Raw genomic sequence first — 24,490 nt, 5'->3', positions numbered from 1 at the left:
TATAAATAAATGTTTTCTCTCCATTAAAGCCGACCCTCTGCAGCGAAAGTAGGCCTATAATTGTCTTCCATTATGAAACCTCACAAAGCTAGACCATTGGCTACTAAAATACCAAGGTTAATCTTGATTAAATGTCTTCCCAGGGCACAAAAAGCATGTTTTACATAAAACATCCTTCAGGGGGGATTGAAGCGCGGTGTTAAAAAGATATATAAAATATTGCTGATGGCAAGGCCAAGCATCCCAACTCTGAAATGAAAGGTATCAAAGAGATTAGAGGAAAACCATTACAAATCAACGCGGCGCTAATATATCCGCGCCTGCCCTATTATCTCCCCTTAATTCCAGTCACACCAACAAGACAAAGCTGCAACTTTAATCTTTTCTTAAAGTACATTTTAAGATTCCACATGAATACTTATCGGCGGTACTTTAGCGTTTCCCCCTTTGTGCTCATTGTAAAAGGCAAGTTGAGCCGTCTTTAAGAAGCAGCTCACAATGGGCAAAGTGCTGTTTTCAGAAGTCAAAATGGACTTCCTACATAAAAACAGCCTGCAAAGGTGAATGTCAACCAGAAATGATGAATTCACACTGGTCCTTTTCTTACAGCTGACTTTAAGCTTTACTAATCATTTCTCTGTGGTTAAATAGGCTTTTGAAGGGCAGGAGAAGTCCAATTAATTCAGCTGTGGAAATGCTTTTGCACAACCAGCTGTGTCTCTGTCCTCCCAAAGGAAATCCTCCTGCAGGCTGAATGACTTTTGTTCCCTTACACTCACCCCACACTCCAAACGCAGCATCCTTCTGCAGGAGAGAAAAAATATTTCCTCCCACACCTGTTGCTGAATTGTGTTTGTGTGCAGACTGGGTGATAACGCCGAGCTTTGTTCGGCCGCGGTTTCCTTCGCTCTGAATGGGGAACTCCTTTTCACGAAAAAAAAAAAGACGACAAATTACCGTAATCATCACTTCTTCCAAACAAAATGATTCCTGTTTTTTTTTTTGAGGAAGGAAAGTAACAGGATGTTTAATGGCTGCTGCCCACTGCAAAAACTCAAGACATAACCAAGTACTTTTAGTCCAGTTCCTACTGCAAACATCTCAGTTCACCTGGAATAAGACAGAACGAACTTACAAATAACTTTTTAGCAACAAAATGTAGCTTGTTTAAGTCAGTAAATCCTTGAAATTGATAAAAAAAAACTTTGACTAGGCCACTCCAGAGGACCTCTGTTAAATTAGGTCAGTCATTTTAAACGGGATGAATTTTTATCACTTATTTTACATTAAATATTTTTATTTATTTGTCATTATTTGTAGAAATGAGATTTCACTTTGCACATTTTGTTAAGTATAGCTTACAAACGTTGTGAATTTAAATCCATAAACCATAACGTATCGCTGGTGTTTTTATGTCATGAAAACTCAGCATTTTAATAGGGTGCCTGCACCTTTAAGAGCGTCAGCTTCAAACATTTTCATTCAGCAGAGGTTTAAACTTCTGACACTGTCAGCTCTCCTGCTGAGCTGAACTCACTTTATACTGACAGACTTTATTATTTACGGTATGAAACACCTTATTTTTTTCCAAACTGCTTTTTAAAGACAAAACAAAATTTATAAGATGTTTTTAACTCCTTAAATTTATGAAAAACACTCCAATTACAGATTATTTTCATCTCCAGGTTGAAAATAAATATACATGCACATGCAGTCTGACAATTCATTTCATACATTTGAGGAAAAGTCACAATTTGTTTTAGTTTCTGCACGGATCAAGCTGGAGACACGTCAACAAATGATGTCCAAACTTTTGCCAAAATTATTACATTTCGGTTGTTCAGGAGGCAAAAGTTTTATTTTTTCCAACTTAAAAGTTTTTTTACCTGCTCAGCAATTAATCTAACATGCAATATTGTAATGAGAAAATGTAAAACAAATTCAAAAAGCATCTTGGAGGTGTAAAAATGGTCTTTCTTGGTTTGACTATTTACTCCATTTCCAGCATCAACTAAAACTATTTTTTTCTGCATTTAGCAACTTTAATCTACCAACATAAGCTTTTCAGTGAAAAGTTATTAGATGTTTGTGACCTTGAGTGTAAAATTAAATAAAAGAAAAACTTTTTGAAGACTGTACATTTACTTGTTGGTTAAAATCTTGTCCTAAAAGCATCGTGTTGCAGATTTGTGATCTGCGGCCCCACAGTATTATTCCAAGGGCCGCAAACAGCCCCAGAACCACACTTTGGTCACCCCTGATGTTGGATGTTTCAGCATGTTTTGAAAATTTTCACTGGCTTCACAACAGAAACATAGAAACTGCTCGGCTCTTTCAGCTGGTCTGTTCTGCTTCATGCAGTAAATTACGACGCTCTGAATGAGGACGATGGCTGGTGTGTGGAGTCAGAGAACAGACACAACGGTGGATAATTGCTCAGGCTTTAACCACTCACTGCCACATGTGGCTGAGTGCTGGGAGCTTTTATTCTTGGAAACAAATTTCAACACAAAACAAGGTCAGTTGTTTCGACACAAGAGTTGATCCTATTAGTTCCTCTAGGAACATAAACGTGGTCTGGAGATGTACAGTACAGTGTTACAACATAAAAACGGCAAAAAACACAATAATAACAGGTATTTTGATCCATTTTCTGGTGAAAATAGTTTCACTGCAAAAAACACCAAATGTAACAAAGTATTTTTAGTCTAGTTTCTAGAGTAAATACCTTTATACACTTGAACTAAGTCAACTTATCAGTACAGTTTAGAAGCTTATTTTAAGTAAATAATTCCTTCATATTGATGAAAAACTTCCTCGATACGTTTCATGAAATATCTTGTTACAAATGAAAAAGTTGAACTAGCACTTCTACATTAACATAAAGGAATTATTAACTTAACTTTTTATTTCTCTTTCTCACTGTTTATTCAATGTCACATGCTGTTTTTATTTTAATTATGTAAAGCACTTTGTAATGCCTTGCTGCTGAAATGTGCTATACAAATAAAATTTGATTGATTGATTGATTGATTGATTGATTGATTGATTGATTGATTGATAAATCCAGTTCCTATATTTTACTGATAAGTTAATTTTAAGTTAGTTTTTAAGTGTACTAATATATTTGCACTAGAAACAAGACTAAAAATACATGGTAAGATTTTGTGTTTTTGCAGTGTTAGTACACTTAAAATATGACAAAACTAACTTACATGTAACTTTTCATCAAGAAATAGCAATTTGTTTTATATATAATAATATCAATAATTCCTTAATAATGATTAAACATGTACAACATCCAGATTATTTCACTTAAAACAAGATGTTTTCCTGTATTATAAGTGAAATAATCTGCCAGTATAACTGGTACTTTTTCAGCAATATTAAGTAATTAATGACTTAAAACAAGATCAGTTGTCTTGCTGAAAAGTTACTGGTGAGTTTGTTTGTCTTATTGCAAGAGTATTAGAAACCAGACAGAAATACTGGGTAAGATTTTGTGTTTTTACAGTGCAGAGGTGATGTGATTACAAACAGAAATGGTCAAAAAAACAAATAAACTGGAAAAACAAGCACCTGCTTTCATCTCACCAGTCTGTAAAGCACCAAAGAATCGAAGGATGGACCAAGAAAAACGTAAACTTGACTCTTCTTCCATCAAACTTCCTGGCATTGAGGCACATTTAAAGGCTGATCTAACGTCTCCTCACATGTAAACCAATCACACACACTCACACACACAGGGTGGAAACACTGTGACAGAGGCAATGTTCTCAAAGTGGAATAAGGCAGGAAGAAATAAAAGTGCTGTTGGTATTAGACCTTCATAATTTACATACAGTGTTTGAGTTAAACCCAGGAGGAAAGAAAATATTTACAGTTGAAACCAGATTTTATATCAAGATACTCAACCTTTCATCTCACCGTGTCACATTAAATCACATTAAAGTTACTTAACACGGTAATGAGGGATGGAAATGTAACAACAGTCATAGTAACCAAACATTTTGTGATTTCACAGCTGATAGACAAGAACCGCTGAAGGAAAAGAACGCCGAAAAAGACATGAGCGCAACTTCCTTCTTCGCAAAATGTAAACAAAACGGAGAGGCGTCAGATTTTAGAACAGTGGTTCTTAACCTGGGTTCGATCGAACCCTAGGGGTTCGGTGAGTCGGTCTCAGGGGTTCGGCGGAGCCTCTGCCGACCGCGGAGGTAAAGACACACTTGTGTAAAGTCGTGATGACGCCCCACTTTCCCATCACTTGCTGCAGAGGATCACGTTACATTTCTTAACCAATCAGAGGATCACGTTACATTGCTTAGCCAATCAGTGCTGCGGAGGAGCCCTGTTTGAAGGAGCTCCACTCTCAGCATGGATTTGAACTTGTGTCTTTATTCACTTCAGCAAAACTCAGTTTTTACCAAATTCTGTAGCTTTCGGTGTTCTTCTAAATCTGCTCCTTAGTCGCATCTTTTCGGGGTTGCTACTGTCTCTAGTGGCGTGGGGGTGGTAACACAACTAATATAATTACATTACTAAATCAGAATACCGCAAAGTCTGTATTATTTATTATTCATTTTCATTTTCTTAACAATGTAGAGCTAATTAAATGACCTAAACAAAACCTTAAAGTGGTTCCAGTTTCTCTCGATGGCCAACCTGTTGAAACTGTGGCAAATTTTAAATACCTTGGGTCGTTCCTGGACAGTCAGCTCAACTTTGCTGAAAACACTGATTACATTTTGCAGAACTGTTCTCAGAGACTCTACCTTTTAAGAAGATTTAGTGACCCAACTAGACTGTAGTCTAGTTGGGTCACCCCAATGTCTTGAATTTGGGGGGGAAAAAAATCATATTTTATTTATCACTACAGAAGGGTTCAGTGAGTGCACATATGAAACCTGTTGAGTTCGGTACCTCAAAAAAGGTTAAGAACCACTGATTTAGAGGTTTCAGAATTGATCTTTTGTTTTTGGTAAAAAGTACGAGCCTTGTCTCCCACTAGCCTTCAACCGAACCGAGCCCTTGGTTTTTAGATGGACCAGGATTGTATGAACAGGTGAACGCGGCGCCTTAAGGTACTGAATTTACACCCAAAAATCATGAAATCTCCCAAATTTTAAGAAAGTAATTTTAAAAAAACTCATGTACAATTATTTTTATTTGTTTAGGAATTATTTATTGAATATTTAGTAAAAATTTATTTACTGGACGCAGAAAAGGTTCAGTCTGCGAATGTAAATATCTGGTTTCAACTGTAGTTTTGGCTTCAAGCTAACAAGAACAACACTGGAAACAAAAACGACAAAAAGATCAAAACGGGCAAAATCTGTACAAATAAAATTAACCCTTTAAATTGTTGAGTATTCTATGTGCAATTGGGGTAACAGTAAATTAAAATATTTGTTGCCCTTCTTAAGTTAATCCTGGGCCTTCAGCAGTTTGAGCCTGGAAAATAGAAATAATGTATTTAATCTGCCTCTCGTTCTTTTCTTTCTCTGGACGACGTTTAACACCTGAACTCTTACGTTTAAACTCTGCTTTGCAGGAAATGCTCCTGTTTGGTGACCAGAATTGGTCAGGAATATTAAACTGAGCTTCTTCATGTTTGCGTTTTCAGAAATCTTTGGACATCTTCGCTCAGCTGATTCAACCAAAAACATCTCGACTCTTTCTGGGCTTTTGCCCAGAAACATTAAGGTTTTAAAAAACCCTTTTTGAACTTAAGCTAAATGTGTAGCAGCTAATTTATCCCATCAAAGCTGCATGTTGTTGCAAGCAACACACAGCAGACGATACATTGAAGTATTGTTAGAGCCATTGCTTTACACACACTCCTCATGTGAATTTACATAATTAATTTTGAGGATTTTAAGCATCTATCAAAACCCCTCTGAATGCAACTGTTGTGTTTTTGTGCAAAGTTTGAATTTATTTATTCTCCCAACCCACAAAAAGACAATTAATGCTGCACTTCAAAAAAACAAAATTTTACTAAGTATTTTTGGTCTAATTTCTAGTACAAATATCTTTTATTGCACTTAAAATAAGACAAAACTAACTTAGAAATAACTTTTCATCAACATATAGGAGCTTGTTTAAGTCAATAATTTTTTGATATTGATGAAAAAGTTCTGGTTCAGGCAGATTATTTAATAAATAAGATATTTTCCTTTGGGTTCGTTCAGGGTTTGTTTTTATCGAATGTTAGGTTTTGATAAGCTGAAACATCATGCTGTACGTTTTGACCCTGTGTGGATTAGAGAAAATTCACAATAAATTCAACTTTGTGCTCCAGTAACTTGATTAACTAAAAGATCCAAATAAACAAAACATTAATATGAATGAGGAGCGTATGGAAAGTTCTGACCAGAATTGTGTCTAACTTTGTTAAAGCAGCAAATGCTTGCTTCATATTTTTGATATCATCTCCAGTTTTAGCTGAAACCGCGGAAGAAGAGGATGCCAGGGTCCTGAGGGGAGAAGAGAAGGTGAAGATGAGGTGAAGTGTGTCAGAGATGGAGGGCAGGGAAGGCACCATCAGGAGGAACGACAAAGTGTCTGCATGCAGCGGCGCTCAGGCTGCATGCAGAGGAAACCAGTAGGATCTGAGCACTGCAAAAACACAAAATCCTAGCACACTTCAACTAACTTACAAGTAAATTTTTCAGCAAGAAATAGCAGCTTGTTTTAAGTCAATAATTCCTCAATATTGATGATTGCTAGTTCCTTTGGCAGATTATTTCACTTATAACACCGGAAAAATGTCTCCTTATAAGTGAAATAATCAATAGTTGAGTTTGTTTTTGCAGTGTAGAAAATGCACTGCAAAAACAAAATTTTTACCAAGCATTTTGGTCTAGTTTCAAGTAAAAATATCTTAGCACACTTAAACTAATAAGACGTAGAGCTCTGGAAAAAATTAAGAGACCAATTAAAATCATCAGTTTCTCTGATTTTACTTTCTATAGGTTTATGTTTGAGTAAAATAAACTTTTTTCTTCTATTATCTGAACTACTGACAGCATGTTTCTGAAATCCCAGGCAAAAATGTCGTTTTTATTTACAGAAAATGAGAAATGGTCAAAATAACAAAAAGATGCATTGATGCTTTCAGACCTGAAATAATGCAAAGGAAACAAGTTCATGTTTATTTAGAAACAACAATATTAATGTTTTAACTCAGGAAGAGTTCAGGAATTGATATCTGGTGGAATAACCAGGTTTTCAATGAGTCTCAGTGCAGCTTTTACCAGAAACTTGTTTTAAATCAATTATTCCTTAATATTATTAAAAAGTAATACTTCCTCTGGTGGATTATTTCACTTAAAACAAGACGTGGAATAATTTGCCAGTGGAACTAGTACTTGCTAATCAATATTAAGGAATAATTATATTTGTACTAGAAACTAGACCAACAATATTTTGTATAATTTGTGTTTTTGCAGTGTATAAACTCAGGCGTAGCTCTGAGACTCTGTGGGGTTTAAAGAAAAGTATTAATGGTTTAAGGATCCACAGAGTCCATGTCACAGCAAAGTATGTTAGAAAAGCATGTTAGAAAAGCTTATGAAGGAACGAATGCATCGTGATTTTAAGACAGAATGAAAACAATCATGGATTGACAGAAGACAACAGGGAAAGTGAAAAGAAATGCAAACAGATTCATTCAGAGGCACCTAAACTTTAAAACGAGTCACTGAATGATGTGGAAAAACATTCAGGATTTGTTTGTACACAGAGACACTCTGATGGTTTTTGGTTTTAACTGTGAGAAAGAACCACAATGGCTGCATGTTGGTACTGCTGCCTTGCAGCAAAAGGTCCAGGATTTAAATTCTGGTTCTGGTTCATGTTCTCTGCTGGTATTGCAGCTTCGTCCCACAAAAACAACAACTGTTACGTTAAATTATCTCCTAAACCGTATGAATGTGTAAATGAGACTGGCGTCTCTCTTTCTCTGCAGAATGCTTCATTTTATTAAGTCAACTTGAAAAACTCTGACAACTTCAGGTAAACACTGTAAAACCACAAAATCTTACCAAGTATTTTTGGTCTAGTTTAGTGCAAAAATCTTTGTACAGTTGAAATAAGAAAACTAACTAGTTTTAAGTCAGTCGTTCCTTAATATTGATGAAAAAGTGGCAGATTATTTCACCTTAAAACATTTTTTCCATGATTTAAGTGATGTAATCTGCCAGTGGAACTATTATTTTTCATCAATATTAAGGAATTATTGACGTAAAACTACATCTTGCTAAAAAAGTCACTTGTTGTCTTATTCTTAGTGTATTCAGTAAGATATTTGCATTGGAAACTAGACAAAGAAAATACTTTGGAGTGTTTTTGCAGTGAATAAGTTTTTACTTCATTTTTACGAAAGAATGCATCTTAGGGAACAAACAATAAAACAGAAAATGATCCAAAGTGCAGAATTTAAGTCTAAAGCCCTGATATGATTGATTGTTAAATACTAAATGAGCCTTTTTTTAATTCTTCTTAGTATTTTATTGATGAGTAGCTGGAACAGGAACAATGTCAGAGCTAAACGCATATTTCCCAATACAATGGAAATAACTTCATCTATTGTAATAAAATGTGAAGAAATGAGTCGCTTTAAAGGATGGCATCAAAGGTGAAGCTAAACAAATTAGAAAATCCTCAAAAGGTTAATTTATTTCAGTCCAAAAAGTGAAATTTGTGTATAGATTCATTACAGAGTGATTTATGGCACATTTCAAAAGCTTACAGCGTAGAAAAGGATCTTTTACTTTAAAAAAACATGCCATTAAAAACGCAGATGTTTGATTCGAGCACCTCTGGGTCATCAGCATTGCATGTTTGGATAATTGCAGGGAAATTATCTGCACAGCGTCAGATCAACACAGAGCCACGGTGAAGGCCTTTCCTCACAGCTCTGATCAAAGTAGGAAATGAGGCCAGTTGTCATGCAGAAATACGTGTTTTCAACAAGCAGGATAAACAACAAAAGGTCAACGCTGGAGAAGCACAAAGGGCCGCCGCATGGAAAAGCTGCACATGCAACAAGGATGATGGCAGCGCTTGGAGAACATGTGCAAATACTAAAGTCAGAATTCTGAAATAAAAGTCAAAATTATGAGAATTTTTGTGTTTTGTTTTTTTCAGTGGCACTAGTCCTCTTCCGTATATTTGAGTACAGTTTGTGGCAACTCTACACAACTAAGTACAAGTTTTAAAAGTTTAATTACTAAAATAAATCAACATTTTGATAACATTTTTAAATCTTGAATCAGATCTTATGATTATAATCTCAGAATTTTGACATTTCTTAAAATTCAGAGAAAAAGAATTCTGAGATTAAAACCAGAATTTTGAGATTAATCTCAGAATTTTGACTTTTATTTGAGAAAAAAGTCAGATTTTTTTTAATGGTTCTATTCCTAAATTTATGGCTACACTCATAAGTTTAATTTTCTAAAATGTAATTACATCAACATTTTGATTACATTTTTAAATGTTGAATCAGATCTTATGATTATAATCTCAGTATTTTTTCAGTATCTCTGAATTCTGAGATTAAAATCAGAATACTTTTTTCCAGTGACCATAGTCCTTTTCTGTATACTTGAGTGCATTTTTGGCTAATCTACTCATCTCTGCATGTAACTTTCATCAAAAACAATAATAATACTGAAGTTGAACTTTTGTTTGTTAATAAAAGCAACATGTGCATTTTAACGTCTTTTTTTTAAAAAAATGTTTTCTCTCCCTGGAAGTGCGGACAACCAGTCAGTTATTCTGAGCTCGTTTCTTCTCTCCTTTCCACACAATGAAATATGAAGGGAGAAAAAGAGGCGGATATAGTGGGCAGCTGTCAACAACTTCCACAGCTCCCCGCCACAGCTGATCAATCAGCCCCATATCTGAACCTCAGCAGCGCCGAGCCGCTGGCTACCGCTGACATTAATCCTAAATCTTTGAGTCAGTGCAGAGGAATGACGCGGTTGGTGTGACTGAATGCTGATGCAGGCTCTAACAAGCGGAGGTGCTGATGCTAATGAGCGAATCTGTGGCCCTTTAACGAGCTTGCATCATTTGATGTCCTAATTTACAATGAGCTTTGTGTCTCAGGGCTGCAGGATAATGAGCTGGACAGGGATTCCCAGGGCAGCAGCTTGTGTAACCCATCTCATGCTGGGGAGGGGCTCGGCTGCAGCCAGCGCTGGAGAGCAGCAGGGACAAATATTTCATATCTGTGGGAAGGGAAGGGAGGGAGCATGTCAGGCCGGCTTGATATGATTGTTTGTACACACCAAGCACAGAATCGCTGCGTTCAAGTGAGAAAAGCTTGTGTTCTCTGTGACAAACTGACCTCCGGCAACAAGAGCACTCAGAGAAAGAGGAAACGGAGAAGGGAAGCATGGTGAGTGAGCTTTAAATGAGAGACACGACAACTTGACCTGGATTTGGGGACGAACGAAAAGCACAGCTGAAAAACGGATGATCCACCTTCTTCTACTCGACCACGACGTACAGATGCTTCGATACGTAGCTGATTAGATTAAAATGAGTTCTGATTGATTAGCTGATAGCGTCTGTTTAGAGGTTGGTGTCGTAGTTTGGCCAAAGTTCATCAGAGGGCGCCGCTGGTCATCCTTGAGCAGAGCCGACCATTGATACAAAAATAAAGATGGCGGCGCAAAAGCAGAACTGGAAAGAGAAAAGGTTGAAAAAATCTGTTGTGGGATGCAAAATTAACTTTATGCAGTATAATAAAACCCTCGACAAGCTTGAGTGTTTATATTATTAGCACCTCAGCTAATAATATCTTAATAGCTTCTTACTCTTAAAGAGTGAAAATGCTGTTATTAGCTGTTAATAGCATGACGGAGAAGCAGCGTTGACTTGAAGTGGAGGAGAAAACACTGAAAGTTGTAACATTATGGAGAAAAACATGGCGCCAATGAGAAAGGTTGATTTTGGGAGTTAAAACATTTCATTAAAGCAAATTTTAACATTCATTCAAGAGCAAACATGATTCTGTATGAATGTCTGTTTATTCTTTTCATGTTTTATTTTTCTATTCAGCAGCAAGATGTTCCTGTTTTGTTATATTTTGTAAGTAAGTTTAAACGTGTGAAAAAAACACAATTTTCTGCTTAATGAGAGTATTTAACACAGCTGATACAAAATGTGTTTTTTTTATTCAGCACAAAATGAAAAAATGCCCTTTATGTAATGGGAAAGACAAGAAAATTCAGGTTTTTAAGAAAATAGCAGCTTGATCAATTGACAAAATCAATCAACTTTAGATTAGCTCATTAACAGTATACTGAAGATTGTAGTAAAGTAAGAATAACTCTACGTCAACGTATTTTTAATGTTAGTAAAAGTAAAAAGTAGCTGTCCAAGAAATTATTCAAGTGTAAAAAAAGTATTTGGTAAAAAGTCTATGTAAGTACTGAGTAACTGATCAATCATTCAGTATTTAAAAATGACATCATCAGATGGACTAAAATATAAAATTAAGTGAAATCTTTGGTATTTTAAGGATAAACATTAAAATAATTAATATAAGTAACAGAAAATAAGCAATGTCAGACAAAAGAACATTTTTCCAAATCAGTTTCTTTCAATATAAAATGTATGAAATTTCAACAAAAACTGCAGTTGTGCGTCTGTTTGTGGTGAATTTTGGTCAAAACATGATTTTTCATTCAGTGGGTGGAAAATCCAGAAATTTGAGTAGCAATACTTCATAATAAAATCACCCAAGTAAAAATATACCAAAAATCACATTTTTTTTCAAGAGTTACTCAAGCAAATGTAACGTTAATCGATAACGTTCGACCCTTCTCCGATGGATCAAATCCGCCATCTTTACGGAGGATCCGTCTCCTGATGCTCTTTGAGGCAAATTAACGAATGTGGAGCTCGGTGACCTCGGTGTCGAGCCCGCGCACCCGGAGTGCACCAGCGCGCCCCCGCCGCCTCCCGCCGCCGCGTCTGCACGGCTGCATTAGTCAGGCTCAGATGGGGTTTTTTTCCGCCATGAGTATCAGAGCATGACATGCTCTCTCCACAAAGGCAGGCAGATGACGAGCCGGCTCCCATCCGACGCCGGACTCCCCGTTTGATGTGCGGGAATCATGAGGGCAGCAGGAGTCATTATGGGTGCACAGGTGGCCCCGGATCTAATGAGCCACATTCGGTTCCGACATGCAGATGCTTCACAGAGCCATGCAAGAGCCATGCAAGAGGCTTTACGGGGTGAAAACTGTCATTCTGTCACTTTTAAATTAGCTTTCAGGACTCAAGACTGAAAAAATACAACATCTTACCAAGTATTTTTGTTTGGTTTCGAGTCCAAGCATGTTTATATAAACAATAAATATATATAGAAGCTTGTTTTAAGTCAGTAATTCTTAATTTATTTTAGGTACAGAAAAATGAACAGGAATATGAAACAAAACATGTTTTAGTTAATTACAGCTGGTAATATATTAAATTGAGCATTTATTTATGATTAAATAAATGCTCACTTCTTCCAAAAAGAGATTTTGTTTGAAAAACCCTTTTTACCAAAAGTATTGGTAAGCACATATTTCCTTTGTTTAATAAAAAATGGTTTGAAATAAATAAAAATTAGTACTAGTTTCAGATTTTTCCACTTATAACCTGGAAAATTAAAAAAAAATAGTGAAACTAGTACTATTTCAACAATATTAAGAAATTACTGACATCAAACATTTATCACAAAAAAGTTAATTAGTTTCGTCTTATTTCAAGTGTTCTAGGATATTTGCATTAAAATTAGACCAAAACTAGTTTTGTGTTTTTGCAGTGCAGTACCATCAGAGTACCAACTTTTAGATGATTAATATGTCAGAATTTTGAATCCACTCCACTCTCAGACATGCATTAGTCACACTGAGTGATTCAGCTGTTTCTAATCACTCACTGCTATTAACTATTAACACTGCCCCCCTCTGGCTCATGCAGCTGCATCTCGGTAAGTTAAAATATCATCAACATTTTATTTATGTCAGTAATTCACTACAGTGACACCCATATGTGGGTTCGTTACAGGATCCATTTCTGTTCATGTTTATGATTATAGCTTACAGCTAATGGAAAATTTGAACAATACACAGAACCATCAAGTGGCTGTATCTAAATACATTATTTGGAAAGTTGAGTGGAAGGAAAACTGTTGTAAAAAAAAAAAATCCACAAGAAACAGGGTCATTGTTTGTGTTTCCTCAAATCTAGAGTCAGGAAACTTGTAGGCTTTTGTCTGTTTAGTTGGTTTAATTAAACTCCAGCTCATTTACCCAGAAAGTCCAGTTTGTTCTGAAGAGGTGTGAACGCACAATCAAACTTCAATGTGGACCAAAACTGGAAACTCTGGTCTTTGGTTTCGCTTCTTGTGCAAATATTTTATTACACTTGAAATAAGACAAAACTAACTTAGAAGTAACTTTTTAGAACGATATAGGAGTAAATTATTCTTTGATATTGTTGAAAAAGTGCCAATTCCACTGGCAAACTTTAAAAATATTTTTTTAAAATCTGCGACAAAGTATTAGAGCCACATTAAGAAAATAAAAACCAATAAAATAATTATAATACAAGAATAAAGTCAGAATATTACAACTTTATCCTGGAAATATTGACTATTTTCGCAATATTACAACTTTATTCTCAAATTATGAATTTATTCTCGTAATTTTAGTAAAAATCTGTCAGTGAATTCAGTACGTTTTTTTACATTTTTTATCAATGTTAAGGAATTAGTCTTAAAATAAATTCTTATCTTGCTAAAAAGTTATTTGTAAGTTATTTTTGTCTTATTTCAACTGTATTAAGATATTAGCACTGGAATTATTGCTAAGATTTTGTATTTTTGCTGTGCCTGAATATTTCTTTCAATTCATGCATCTGAATTTCACTGAAAGCAAAAAAATTCAAGATATTTTTATTTTGTTAGCACTTCATATGACAACATTCAAGTTGTGTCTAGCCGCTGTGCATTTATTCACCAGATCAGGGTCTAAATATAACCCACGCCGATCAATTCATCACAGGAAGAACAACAATTCAAATTACACATGATCTATTAAGTGCCTGCCACTGAGCGCCATTTGAACATTTGACCTTCTGGCACGGCTCATGACATTATGTTGACATTTAAAGTAATCCCTCCCCCGGTTCCTAATCCCGGTGGCCGCAGACTGCCCTGACCCTCCCTGGGTTCGCGCCACTTCCATGCTCCCACCAGCAGGCAGGTCAAGGAGCCAGACAGCGCTGTGAAAAAACGTTCACCCTCTCACTCATTTCATCTGCTCTTTCATTTTTGAGGAGGAAAAAAAGCAACCTGGTTCAAAACAACCATTACTCCCTAGACCTTCACTGCAAAAAAACAAAATTTTACCAAGTATTTTTAGTCCAGCTTGTAATGCAAATGTCTTAGTTCACTGGAAAAAAGACAAAACTAACCTACAAGCAACTTTTCATCCAGATAGGGGCTTGTTTTAAGCCAGTAGTTACTTAATATAGATGAAAAAAACACAAGTTCCACTGGTAGATATTTTCTTTAACAAGACATTTTCCATGTTTAAGTGCCAGTGGATCTGGTGCCGCAGTTCTAGTTCCACTGCAGATTATTTCACTTATCAACACTTTGCAACTATTGCATCATTCGAGGCGCCATGTTGGACTCTGAAGAGAGGGAGTACTGAACTGAGCAACTGAAACTGTTTACCTGAGTTGTTTTTGCCAGTTTATTCATGGCTTCTACTTGATCGAGTCGAGCTAATTTGTCTGTGAACGTAACACTGTCAGGCGACGGGGCCTGGATGATACCTGTGTTAAACGGACGGCGGAGTCGCTTAAATTCTGTAACAAAAGTATGTTTTTATCTTTTTTAAATATTTTTAATCTTTTTTTTCAGTCTCTTTCTTACCGTTTATTCAATGTCACATGCTGTTTTTATTTTTTCTTTAATTATGTAAAGCACCTTGAAATGCCTTGCTGCTGAAATGTGCTATACAAATAAAATTTGATTGATTGATTGAACACACCTGGTTGGGCCTCATAGACGGCGGCATTTACAAAAATTGGAAGTAGCTAGCTTAAAAACCGACCCATAGCTCCTCCCTCCTTTACGTGTTTATCAAATTGCCACTTTCGCTGAAGTCACGCCACATGATTTGTGTCACTACGTCATAAACAGCGTTTCTCATCACACCAGAGCAGCATGAACAGCTACAAAAGACGAGATGCTAACCAGGTTTTTCTATATATGCTAGGCTACATGACGGTGGGCATTGTTGCCAATAGTTACATGCGTACCTTCTCCATAATGCGATATTTGATATATCATACATATAATCTTATCTTATTAATCAATAGTAAGTAATTACTGACTTAAAACAAGCTCCTATATCTTTATGAAAAGTTAACTGTAAGTATTAGGAACATACTTTCCTACATTTGGAATATTGATAAAGTTTTGCACACATTTGTAATGGAATCTCAGTTTCTGTGGTTGACTTAGAACGGCTTTGTGAACATTTCCAAACACATTTCAGGGACTTTTGCTTTTCATTGTTCTTGAATTTCTTTATATCAGGATACATATGTTGGTTTTTTGAGAGTTTTGAGTCCACTTCCTGTTGTTAGTGAATACAAATGACTGATTTTAAGGTCTTGCAGAATCAAACTGAACCCAGTAGAACGAGAATCAGCCTTATTGTAAATACTGTGTAAACAAGAGATTTTTTGCTTATGCAAAAGCTCACAGTTCGAAAAATGGGCAGATAATTGTTACGGTCACTGACCTTTAGGGGCTCTCTTTTTTGAGAGAGCTCTGTGTTTTTTGTTTCAGCTCTGCCTGATTGCTGCAGGTGAAGTGTGTTGGGGCTCGTCAGCTATATAAGCAGCAAGCTGGAGATGCCAGATCTCTCTCCTTTTGTTTGACCTGGGCCATGAGCTGTGACTCTGCTTGAGAGCTGTGTGTGTGAATTGACCTAAGTTTGCTGTGAGCAACTCTGTACAATTATCCAAGAAGGTGGAAGCTGGTAGGGGTTCTCTGCCATTTTTGTTGTAATCTGTTTTCTCCTGTTTTTGTGTTAGTAAGGGAGTTTAGGTTTTGTATTTTCTTTTAGTTCTTTAGAAAGTGGTTGTTTTATTTTATAGTTATAAGGGGGTGTTTTGTTTATTATTTTGGCCTTGGAGACCCTGAAGCTTAAAGCTCCCCTGTGTTTTTTTTTTTCTTCTATACTTGTTTTAGCAGAATTGTAAAATAAATTATATTTTTGTTACTCATCAACGGTTTGGATTACTTTTTGTTTTATGTTAAAGTCCAGTGCCACAATTTACTTTAGGGATTTCAGGGTGGGGTCAATAATTCAAAACATTTTCACTTGGGAGTTTGTTTTAAGTTTTGTTTTTCAGTCAAATCAAATCATTTGTGAACAGTTTTTTGATATTAAAATGTAATTATTTGACAAATTTGTGGCCTCTGGAAGGATTTCAGGAATAGCAGATTTATAAAATACTGATTTTTACTGATTCAAAACAATAAAAATGCAGACAAATCAGTCTTAAAAGGGAAAACTTAAATTATTCATCTCTTAACTTAATTTCTTGCATTAATTTGATGTTATGTAGCCTCACAAACGGCTAAAAAGGAGGGTTTAAATAAAAAAGAAAAACTTGGATCACGTTCTTTTAGCCCATAATACATCAAGAATAATTCACAGATTATAGTACGTTTCATTTAAACATTGTGCAGTTTGTTTTAGCAATAAAAAAGTTTGGACACCCCAGATTTAAGGGCAGAAAAAAAAGCAAAAATGGAAGAAATACAAAAGGAGGGAAATACTTTTCACAGCACAAAGCCACAAAGATGTTTTACATTCGTAAACGATAGTTATGAGAATGACAATGATTCAACAGGAATCACAACTAAGCATTTAAATTTGATGGAGAAAATCCCCCAGACATGCCAGATGTTGCATAAATGATCCAATAACTGCATTAAACGACAAGTAAACGCAATATGGAAGAACTGCTGCAATCCTTTAACGTCTGAGTGAGAAAATAATCAGTTTGGTTTCTTGGTTACTTTACATTCAGATGCAGAGAAAGTTCAGACCGTCGTTCGGATCCCCCACTCATCCTTTTGCAGCTGTAGTAATATAATGCAGCTTTGTCTGCACAACTCATTTACCTGTCACACTCCGAGAAAGTCTGGCTTTAACAAAGGGAAGATAAAGAGTGATGAAAAATGAGAGGTACAAGATGACAACCCATTTATTTAGTAATACATTCTGCAAACTAGAAATTTTATTCAAACTTCAATGGCTAAAAAAAAATGAAAGAAAGGAAGGAAAAGAAGGAGAAAATTTAAGGAGCAGGGAGAAAAATGCATCTATTCACAAGCAAGGAATGCAATTTGTTCAATCGACAACACAAATAATACAATTTAGTTCAGGGAACAAAGCTTTTTTTTAAACATTTTTTTCTGTCATTCCTTTGGAGCTAGAACATAATACAAAATATACAGTTATTGAACTTTGTAAAATCACTCACAGAGGCCTCTGAGAAGCATTTGAATCAACACTGACAATATTTAACTACAGCACTCTAAAGCTATTCTTCTATGTGATCATAAATAGAGCAGGTACATTAATGTATGTGTGCACACCTTGAATGCTTTACGAGGTTACCATGTTCAAAACACTTGCATTCGTTAAATGTATGACATCATTTGCATTGGAAATAAAAACAAGCTTCTGACTGGGATCAGAGGAGGCGACACGGGTAGAAAGTTGTACCTTGTGACAGCCAGGACAGATTCAGTACCTTCAAAATAAAATAAAACAAAACGTTTCCAATCTGTAAGCTGTAATGTCAGCAGCAATATTTATCCTCGTAGTGTTTTTTTTTTTTTTTTTTTTTTTATTTTGGTGGAGGTGGAAGGGCAACAACTTTACACTGCAAAAACACAAAATGTCACCAAATATTTCTGTCAAGTTTCAAGTGCAAATATGAAACTAACTTTTAAGCAAGATATAAGAGCTTGTTTTAAGTTGATAATTATTTAATAGTAATGAAAAAGAACTACACTGCAAAAACACACAATCTTATCAAGTATTTTTGTTCAGTTTCTTCTGACTTTGTACACTTTAAATAAGACAAAACTAACTTTACAAGTGACTTTTCAGCAAAAAGGAAGCATTTACTTCCTTAAATAGGACTTTTATAAAAAAAAGTAATAGTTCCATTGACAGATTATTTCACTTAAAACATGAACAAAATGAAACTATAAGAGAAAAAATATTTGCCAGTGGAACTATTACGTTTTTCAAAATAATAAAAAAATCAACATAAGGGAATTAAATGTTCAAACAAGTTCCTATATCTTTCTGAAAATTAATTGTAAGTTAGTTTTGTCTTATTTAAAGTGTACCAAGATATTTGCACTACAAACTAGACAGAAATACTTAGTAAGATTTTGTGTTTTTGCAGTGCATTCACTTATAATACAGGAAAACCATCTGGTTATAAGTGAAATAACTACTTCTATCATCAATATTAAGGAATTATTGACTGAAAACAAACTCCTACATATTGCTAAAAAGTTACTTGTAAATTACTTTTGTCTTACTTCAAGTGAATTAAGATATTTGACCTGAAATCTAGACCATAAACACTTGTGAGATTTTGTGTTTTTGCAGCGCAGGAGGTGAAAGGGGCAACATGAGATTTGGGTAAGGCAAATCGGTGAGCTTATTCATGAGCTGAAGAAAGATCAGCGAAGTGAGGCTCGGGTCACCCAGCAAGGGGACGAATAACCACCACTAAGGGTCACACAGTAAACGCCACGACACAGGTACATCGATATGTACATGAGGGGCGCGAGCATTTAAAATCTCTCTAGTCTGCTAGGTAGTCCTCCATACAAGAATATACAGGATGCATTCCAGGCAACCAAAGGTAACTCTGTAAATAGCTTTATAATTCATTTTATACAATAACAAAATTAGATGATTAGACAGATGATCAGTGCATATGACTACTGCTATTTACTTAGTCGCACAACAATCAGCAACTACGTTTCCGTGGATGTTGCTTTGGCACGCTGCAGCAGACAGCAATCCCTGCTGCAGAAAAGCCGCCCACTCAGCGGGGGGTCAGAGAAGGTTTGACGACACCAAAAGAAGCCAAGAGGCATTAAAAACAATTCACACACTGCAAAAACACAAAAATCTCAGCAAGTGGTATTGTAGTTTCTAGTGGAAATATCTTGACACACTAGAAATCAGACAAAACTAACTTAAAAGTAACTTTTCAGCAAGACAGAGGAGCTTGTTTCAAGTAAAGAATTCATTATTATTGGTGGAAAAAGTTCCAGTTCCACCGGCTGATTATTTTACTATTACATGATAAAATGTCTTGTTTTAAGTGAAATAATCAGCCGGTGGAACTGGAACTTTTCCCACCAATAATAAGGAATTATTTACTTAAAACAAGCTCCTCTGTCATGCTGAAGTTATTTGTAAGCTGGTTTAAGTGTACTAAGATATTTGCACTAGAAAGTAGAACAAAAAAATGCTTGGTAGGATTTTGTGTTTTTGCAGTGTAGGACCGAAATTTTCCTTTTCTGCACTGCAAAAACACAAAATCCTACCAAGAATTTCTATTTTCTAGAGCAAATATCTTATTAGTACATTTAAACAAACTTACTTTTCAGACAAATATAGGAGCTTATTTAAGTCAATTATTCCCCAATATAGATACATATTTTTAAGTGAATTACAACAGGACATTATTATTTCAAAGGTGAAACTAGTACTTTTCCATCAATATTAAGGAATAATTGACAAAACAAGCTCCTGCATCCGTCTGAAAAGTTACTTGTTAGTTTTAAAGGTAAGATATTTGCACTAGAAATAGACCAAAATTACTTGGTGAGATTTTGTGTTTTTGCAGTGCGGCATCAGGGAGTCCCACATCGTGCGGCTGATCTGTGTTTTTTCCTCACGCTTCCTAAACAATTACATCATCGACTTAAAGCGAACATCACACAGGTGAGCAGGAATAAAACTCAGGTGAGAGTTGGAGGGGTTTCTCTGCTCATATACTGCAAAAACACAAAATCTCACCAGGTATTTTGGTCCATTTCTACTGCAATTATTGTAATACACTTAAACTGACTTGAACGTAACTTTGTAGCTAAATTTATGAGCTTGGCTTAAGTCAATAATTCCTTATTATTGATGAAAAATTACAAGTTCTACTGGCAAATTATTTCACTTCTAACATGATAAAAGTATCTTTTTATAAGTAAAATAATATGTCAGTAGAGCAAACACTTTTTCATCAATATTAAGAAATTGCTATCTTGCTGAAAAGTCACTTATGTTAGTTTTGTCTTATTAGAAGTGTACCAAGATATTTACTAGAAACTAGATCAGAAATACCTGAGATTTGTGTTTTTGCAGTGTTGTTAGCAGAAGCTTCCTCATCCACTTCATTTTATTAAATTGAACCCTGAACTATGGCATTTCCCACTTTTATTTAAGTAATCGGGTTTAAAAAAAATCAACAAAAAGGAACTAAAATGAGCTAAAAGTCGACCAAAACTACCAGAAAGATTATGAGGTATGTCACTTCATCAGAAACTGTTTGGGATCATTCGTAGTTCATTTAAAAGAACGGCAAAATGATGACTGGGCATAACACAAATCTTTGCTAAAAACAAAATAAAGTTTGCATTAGTAACTTAATAAACAGTTTTTAAAAAGCAGGGCACTCCCTAAGTTTGATTTCTGTAAATCACACAAGCAAACATTTGTTCCTAATTATAAAATAAGTGATGCAGAAGTTGATACCTACCAGGTGTGAAGGCTGGCAGGTGCTAGGAGACATCTAGAGCGCTTAAATACAAGCAATGCAGAGCAAATCAAAAGAGCTGTTTGACCAAAAGAACCAACAAGAAACAAACAAAAACGCTTTTATATACAATAAAAATCATCTTTGCTCAAACACGGTGAATAGATCGAAGTATTTTACAGAATGTAGGTACATTTCTTTACACTTGTGAAGGAGTTAAACACACAGCTGTTTTTATCTTTATGTCGCTTTGATTAAATAATTCACTAAATTTTATTAGTAGTTTATAAGCCGACCGGTTCTGTGGAGCTTCAATATTTCTGAACTTATGCGTTGAACTCGGTTTAATGCTGCTTCAGACACATTAAACTGGTTCTTCTTATCCACTCTAGCGCCCCCTGCAGCCACCTAAAGAAAACGTTTTTTCTTCTTTACCAAAAACACCAGAGTACCTTTAAAATCCCATGAAAATAAAATGTAAAAATGAAGATGTGTGGGTTTTGTTCACACTGCAGGAGTTCGGTTGTGTTTTTCTTTTTGTTAAATCAGAAAGGTCTTTGGCGGAGATTTTATTTTATTTTTATTTTTTGCCACAAAAGCACAATAGGAAAGCAGCTTGAAGTCTGATTTTTAGGATTTAACAACTCACCACAAGCAGAAATGTGGTGTAGTAGTTAGGATTGTCTTTTTTTTTCTTTTAAAGATAAATTAAGGATTATAAATTTAGTAAATTATTACTCTGTTCTACATTAATGAAACATTTACAAAATTATTAGAAGAAAAGCTGATTTCACATTTAGGCTAAATGGCATTTTAAAGAAAAAAAAAAATACTCAAGCGAAATGATTTATTCCTCAAAAAAATTAGGCCAGAAATATTATATACATACAAAAAAATTCATAACAATGCAAGACAAAAAAGAAAATGGCAGAAATCTGAAATAAAGCATTTCTCTTCAAGAAATACATCTACTGTGTTGTTAAATACACGTTTAGTCAGTGATTTATTTAGTTATTTACTGGGGGAAATTAGAAATATATATCTATATATATTTAAAAAAAATTAACCCACATAACAGACAAACAGCAGCAAACTCTTTGCTGTGGTTTATTGGTTAAGCAGGACAGATTTAAGTGATGCATTTGTTCTTGGTTCACATAAAGACCAGGAGAAATAAATAGTCTTATTAATATAAGAGCCAATAGTTTCTCTTTTTAAAACATTAATCCTAGAAAATCAGTGCTTAAAACAGTTCAAATCAAATTATCTGATGAGGAAACCACAGAAATTAATTGGCATACGCTGTAATAAAGATTAAAAATAACAACATATGGCACCTATAGTGGTCTACTTGGATGTTTAGGGATTAGTTTTTCTAAATATGACAATATATTTATAAATTCAGGCCAATTTGGGTTAACTTAGTTCATTACAGAATAACAGCATCTATATATTTTATTATCCAAAGCTGTTCCGAGTTAAAGCATGGCGGTTTCTGGGGGGCGACTTTTCCCTTAAACTCCAGCTCCATACAACCACCTACACACACACACGGACGCACACGCACACACACGCACGCACACACACACACACCTGCAAGCATCTATCCACAAACAGTCGACACCAGTCTGTAAATGCCTCTTAAAAATGGACAAAAAGAAAGATTTTTCCACTTCGTTCTGTCAAACTGCCATTATTATTATTATTATTATTAGAGTGTACAGAAAACCTGTTATGAAAGTAAAATAAAAACAAAACTGATCAGGATTTCAACTGTTTGATATAGAGAGCTTACTGTGCTGTCAATTATACAATTTACCCGTTTCTTAAAGGAGCATAGATGGACTATTAAAGACAGGAAAGTGTTGCAGAGGGAAAGTAAAAAGCAGAGACATTGTGCCTTGCGGACGCTGCGGTAATATTCACTGAATAAACATTTGAATTTCAGAAGAGCAGAAAAAGGCAGATAGTGCATAAAAAGTTCTCTTTTTTTCCATTTCTTTCATTTTTTTCCTCCCTCTCTCTCGTTCTTAAACTTAAAATCAAGCTGCATTAAATACAGGCTGTTTGTACAGGACAATTGCACTTCACAAAAACAGAAATATACAAACACACAAGGAAATGTGAATCAAATTAATTACAGCAAAAGAAAATCTACTATTCAGGCGGATTATTTAACAAAAAAAACGAACAAAAAAAAACTTGTGGACTCACTTGTTGTGGATTACTTTTAGAGAAGAATAATAAGGAGGGTGAACATAAAAAGGGAGACAAGATGGTGGGGATCCTGAACTCCAGAGTGGACTGGTGCTGCACTATTCCAGGTTTGTGTGCATGCAACTCTTCCTCCTCCTCTTCCTCCTCCTCCCATGTATTCCCTTCTTAGAAACCAAAAGCTCAGAGTGACGGAGAGACAGACTGCTGAGCTGAGCTGCTGTGGGTCTTGAGAGGATGGTGGTTTGTAAACTCTATGTTGTGTTAGTGGTAGGAGGGTGTGTTACCACATGTCGTCTGTAGATGCCGAGTCCTTGACAAGAGAGGAGAGGAAGGAAAAACCCTTCAGACTTTGGCTGTACACCCGCCGGATCCCCACCGAGAGCCGCACAGCTTCCAGCGGTGCAAACTGAGGCCTCACTAAAAGTAAAACAACACGTGTCGCCCTTTCTAACACAAATTAATGTTCATTATTCATCAGGATTCATTTCTTCTAAGGAACGTTTTGATTTATTGTTGCCACGATAAATTCCAGTTAATAATATCTGGGGGGTTTTCCACTGTTTGTTCAAAGAGAGTATGTGAAAATATGATTACATACAGTTTTCTGTCAGGATAACTAATTTTGCTGGACGATAAATTGTAGAAGTTCTTGTGATCAATGATAATGTTGTTTTGAGATCATTTTAAAGTAATGTAATGGTAATAATGGCATAAAAATGCAACAACAGGTTCTTAAATACCAATAAACTTTAAATTCTAAAATATTTAACACTGGAACTGGAAGATATTTTAAATATCCAAAATAAATACATTTGTTTGCGGGGCGGTAAATGCTGTGACGCACAATTAGAGCCATACAGTTACCCAAATATTTATTATCCTCACTTTTATAGTACCACAAAATATTGCGATAAAACGTAATGTCCATGTCGCCGACTGCGGTTACCAGCCATAAAAATGACGACAGGCCGCTAGAGCTGCGCGATTTGGCTCAAAAATAAAATCCAATTTTAACACATTCCAAAACCAATACATGTTCTTCTCGCTTTATTTTCTAACATGAAAACTATTTTCAAAAAGTGGCTTTTATTCCAGTCATGCACGATGGACCATTAAAGACAGGCTATGAGAATTTTTGTTTAATTATGAGAATTTATTCACAATATTTTTAGTTTTAGTTTAAAGTGTGTTAAACTTAAGAGAAAAAGCTTAAGATTGGAGGTTTTGAAGTTCTGCTACTGATAATTTCATGCTAATTTGTTAAAAGATTAAGTATTTCTATTATGCATCAACTATTATCTGTAAAACTTATACCAAAGAATAACTTCACAAGATGCTAAACATTTTTAAAAATATATATTTTCCATGTTTGAATTCTCAT

The 24,490-nt window shown here is 35.2% G+C and overlaps 1 protein-coding gene across 2 annotated transcripts in view; it reads right to left on the bottom strand.

The window, feature by feature from the left end:
* Positions 1–2,436: 2,436 nt before the first annotated feature.
* The window catches only part of ppm1aa (protein phosphatase, Mg2+/Mn2+ dependent, 1Aa), a 35,079-nt gene continuing 13,025 nt past the window's right edge, over positions 2,437–24,490 (bottom strand). Inside the window, exon 6 of one of the 2 annotated variants that reach the window (XM_081602997.1) lies at positions 2,437–6,479. In XM_081602997.1, the coding sequence (XP_081459123.1) occupies positions 6,444–6,479 (36 nt within the window). In that variant the 3' untranslated portion in view covers positions 2,437–6,443. Of the gene's footprint in view, positions 6,480–17,289; positions 23,420–24,490 lie in introns of those variants that run through there. The other variant, XM_008400040.3, reaches the window with a different exon arrangement.

Source organism: Poecilia reticulata, chromosome 22 (assembly GCF_904066995.2).
Source record: "Poecilia reticulata chromosome 22, P_reticulata-male-v2, whole genome shotgun sequence".
Classification (NCBI taxonomy): domain Eukaryota; kingdom Metazoa; phylum Chordata; class Actinopteri; order Cyprinodontiformes; family Poeciliidae; genus Poecilia; species Poecilia reticulata.
This window is presented reverse-complemented; position numbering and strand designations above follow the sequence as displayed.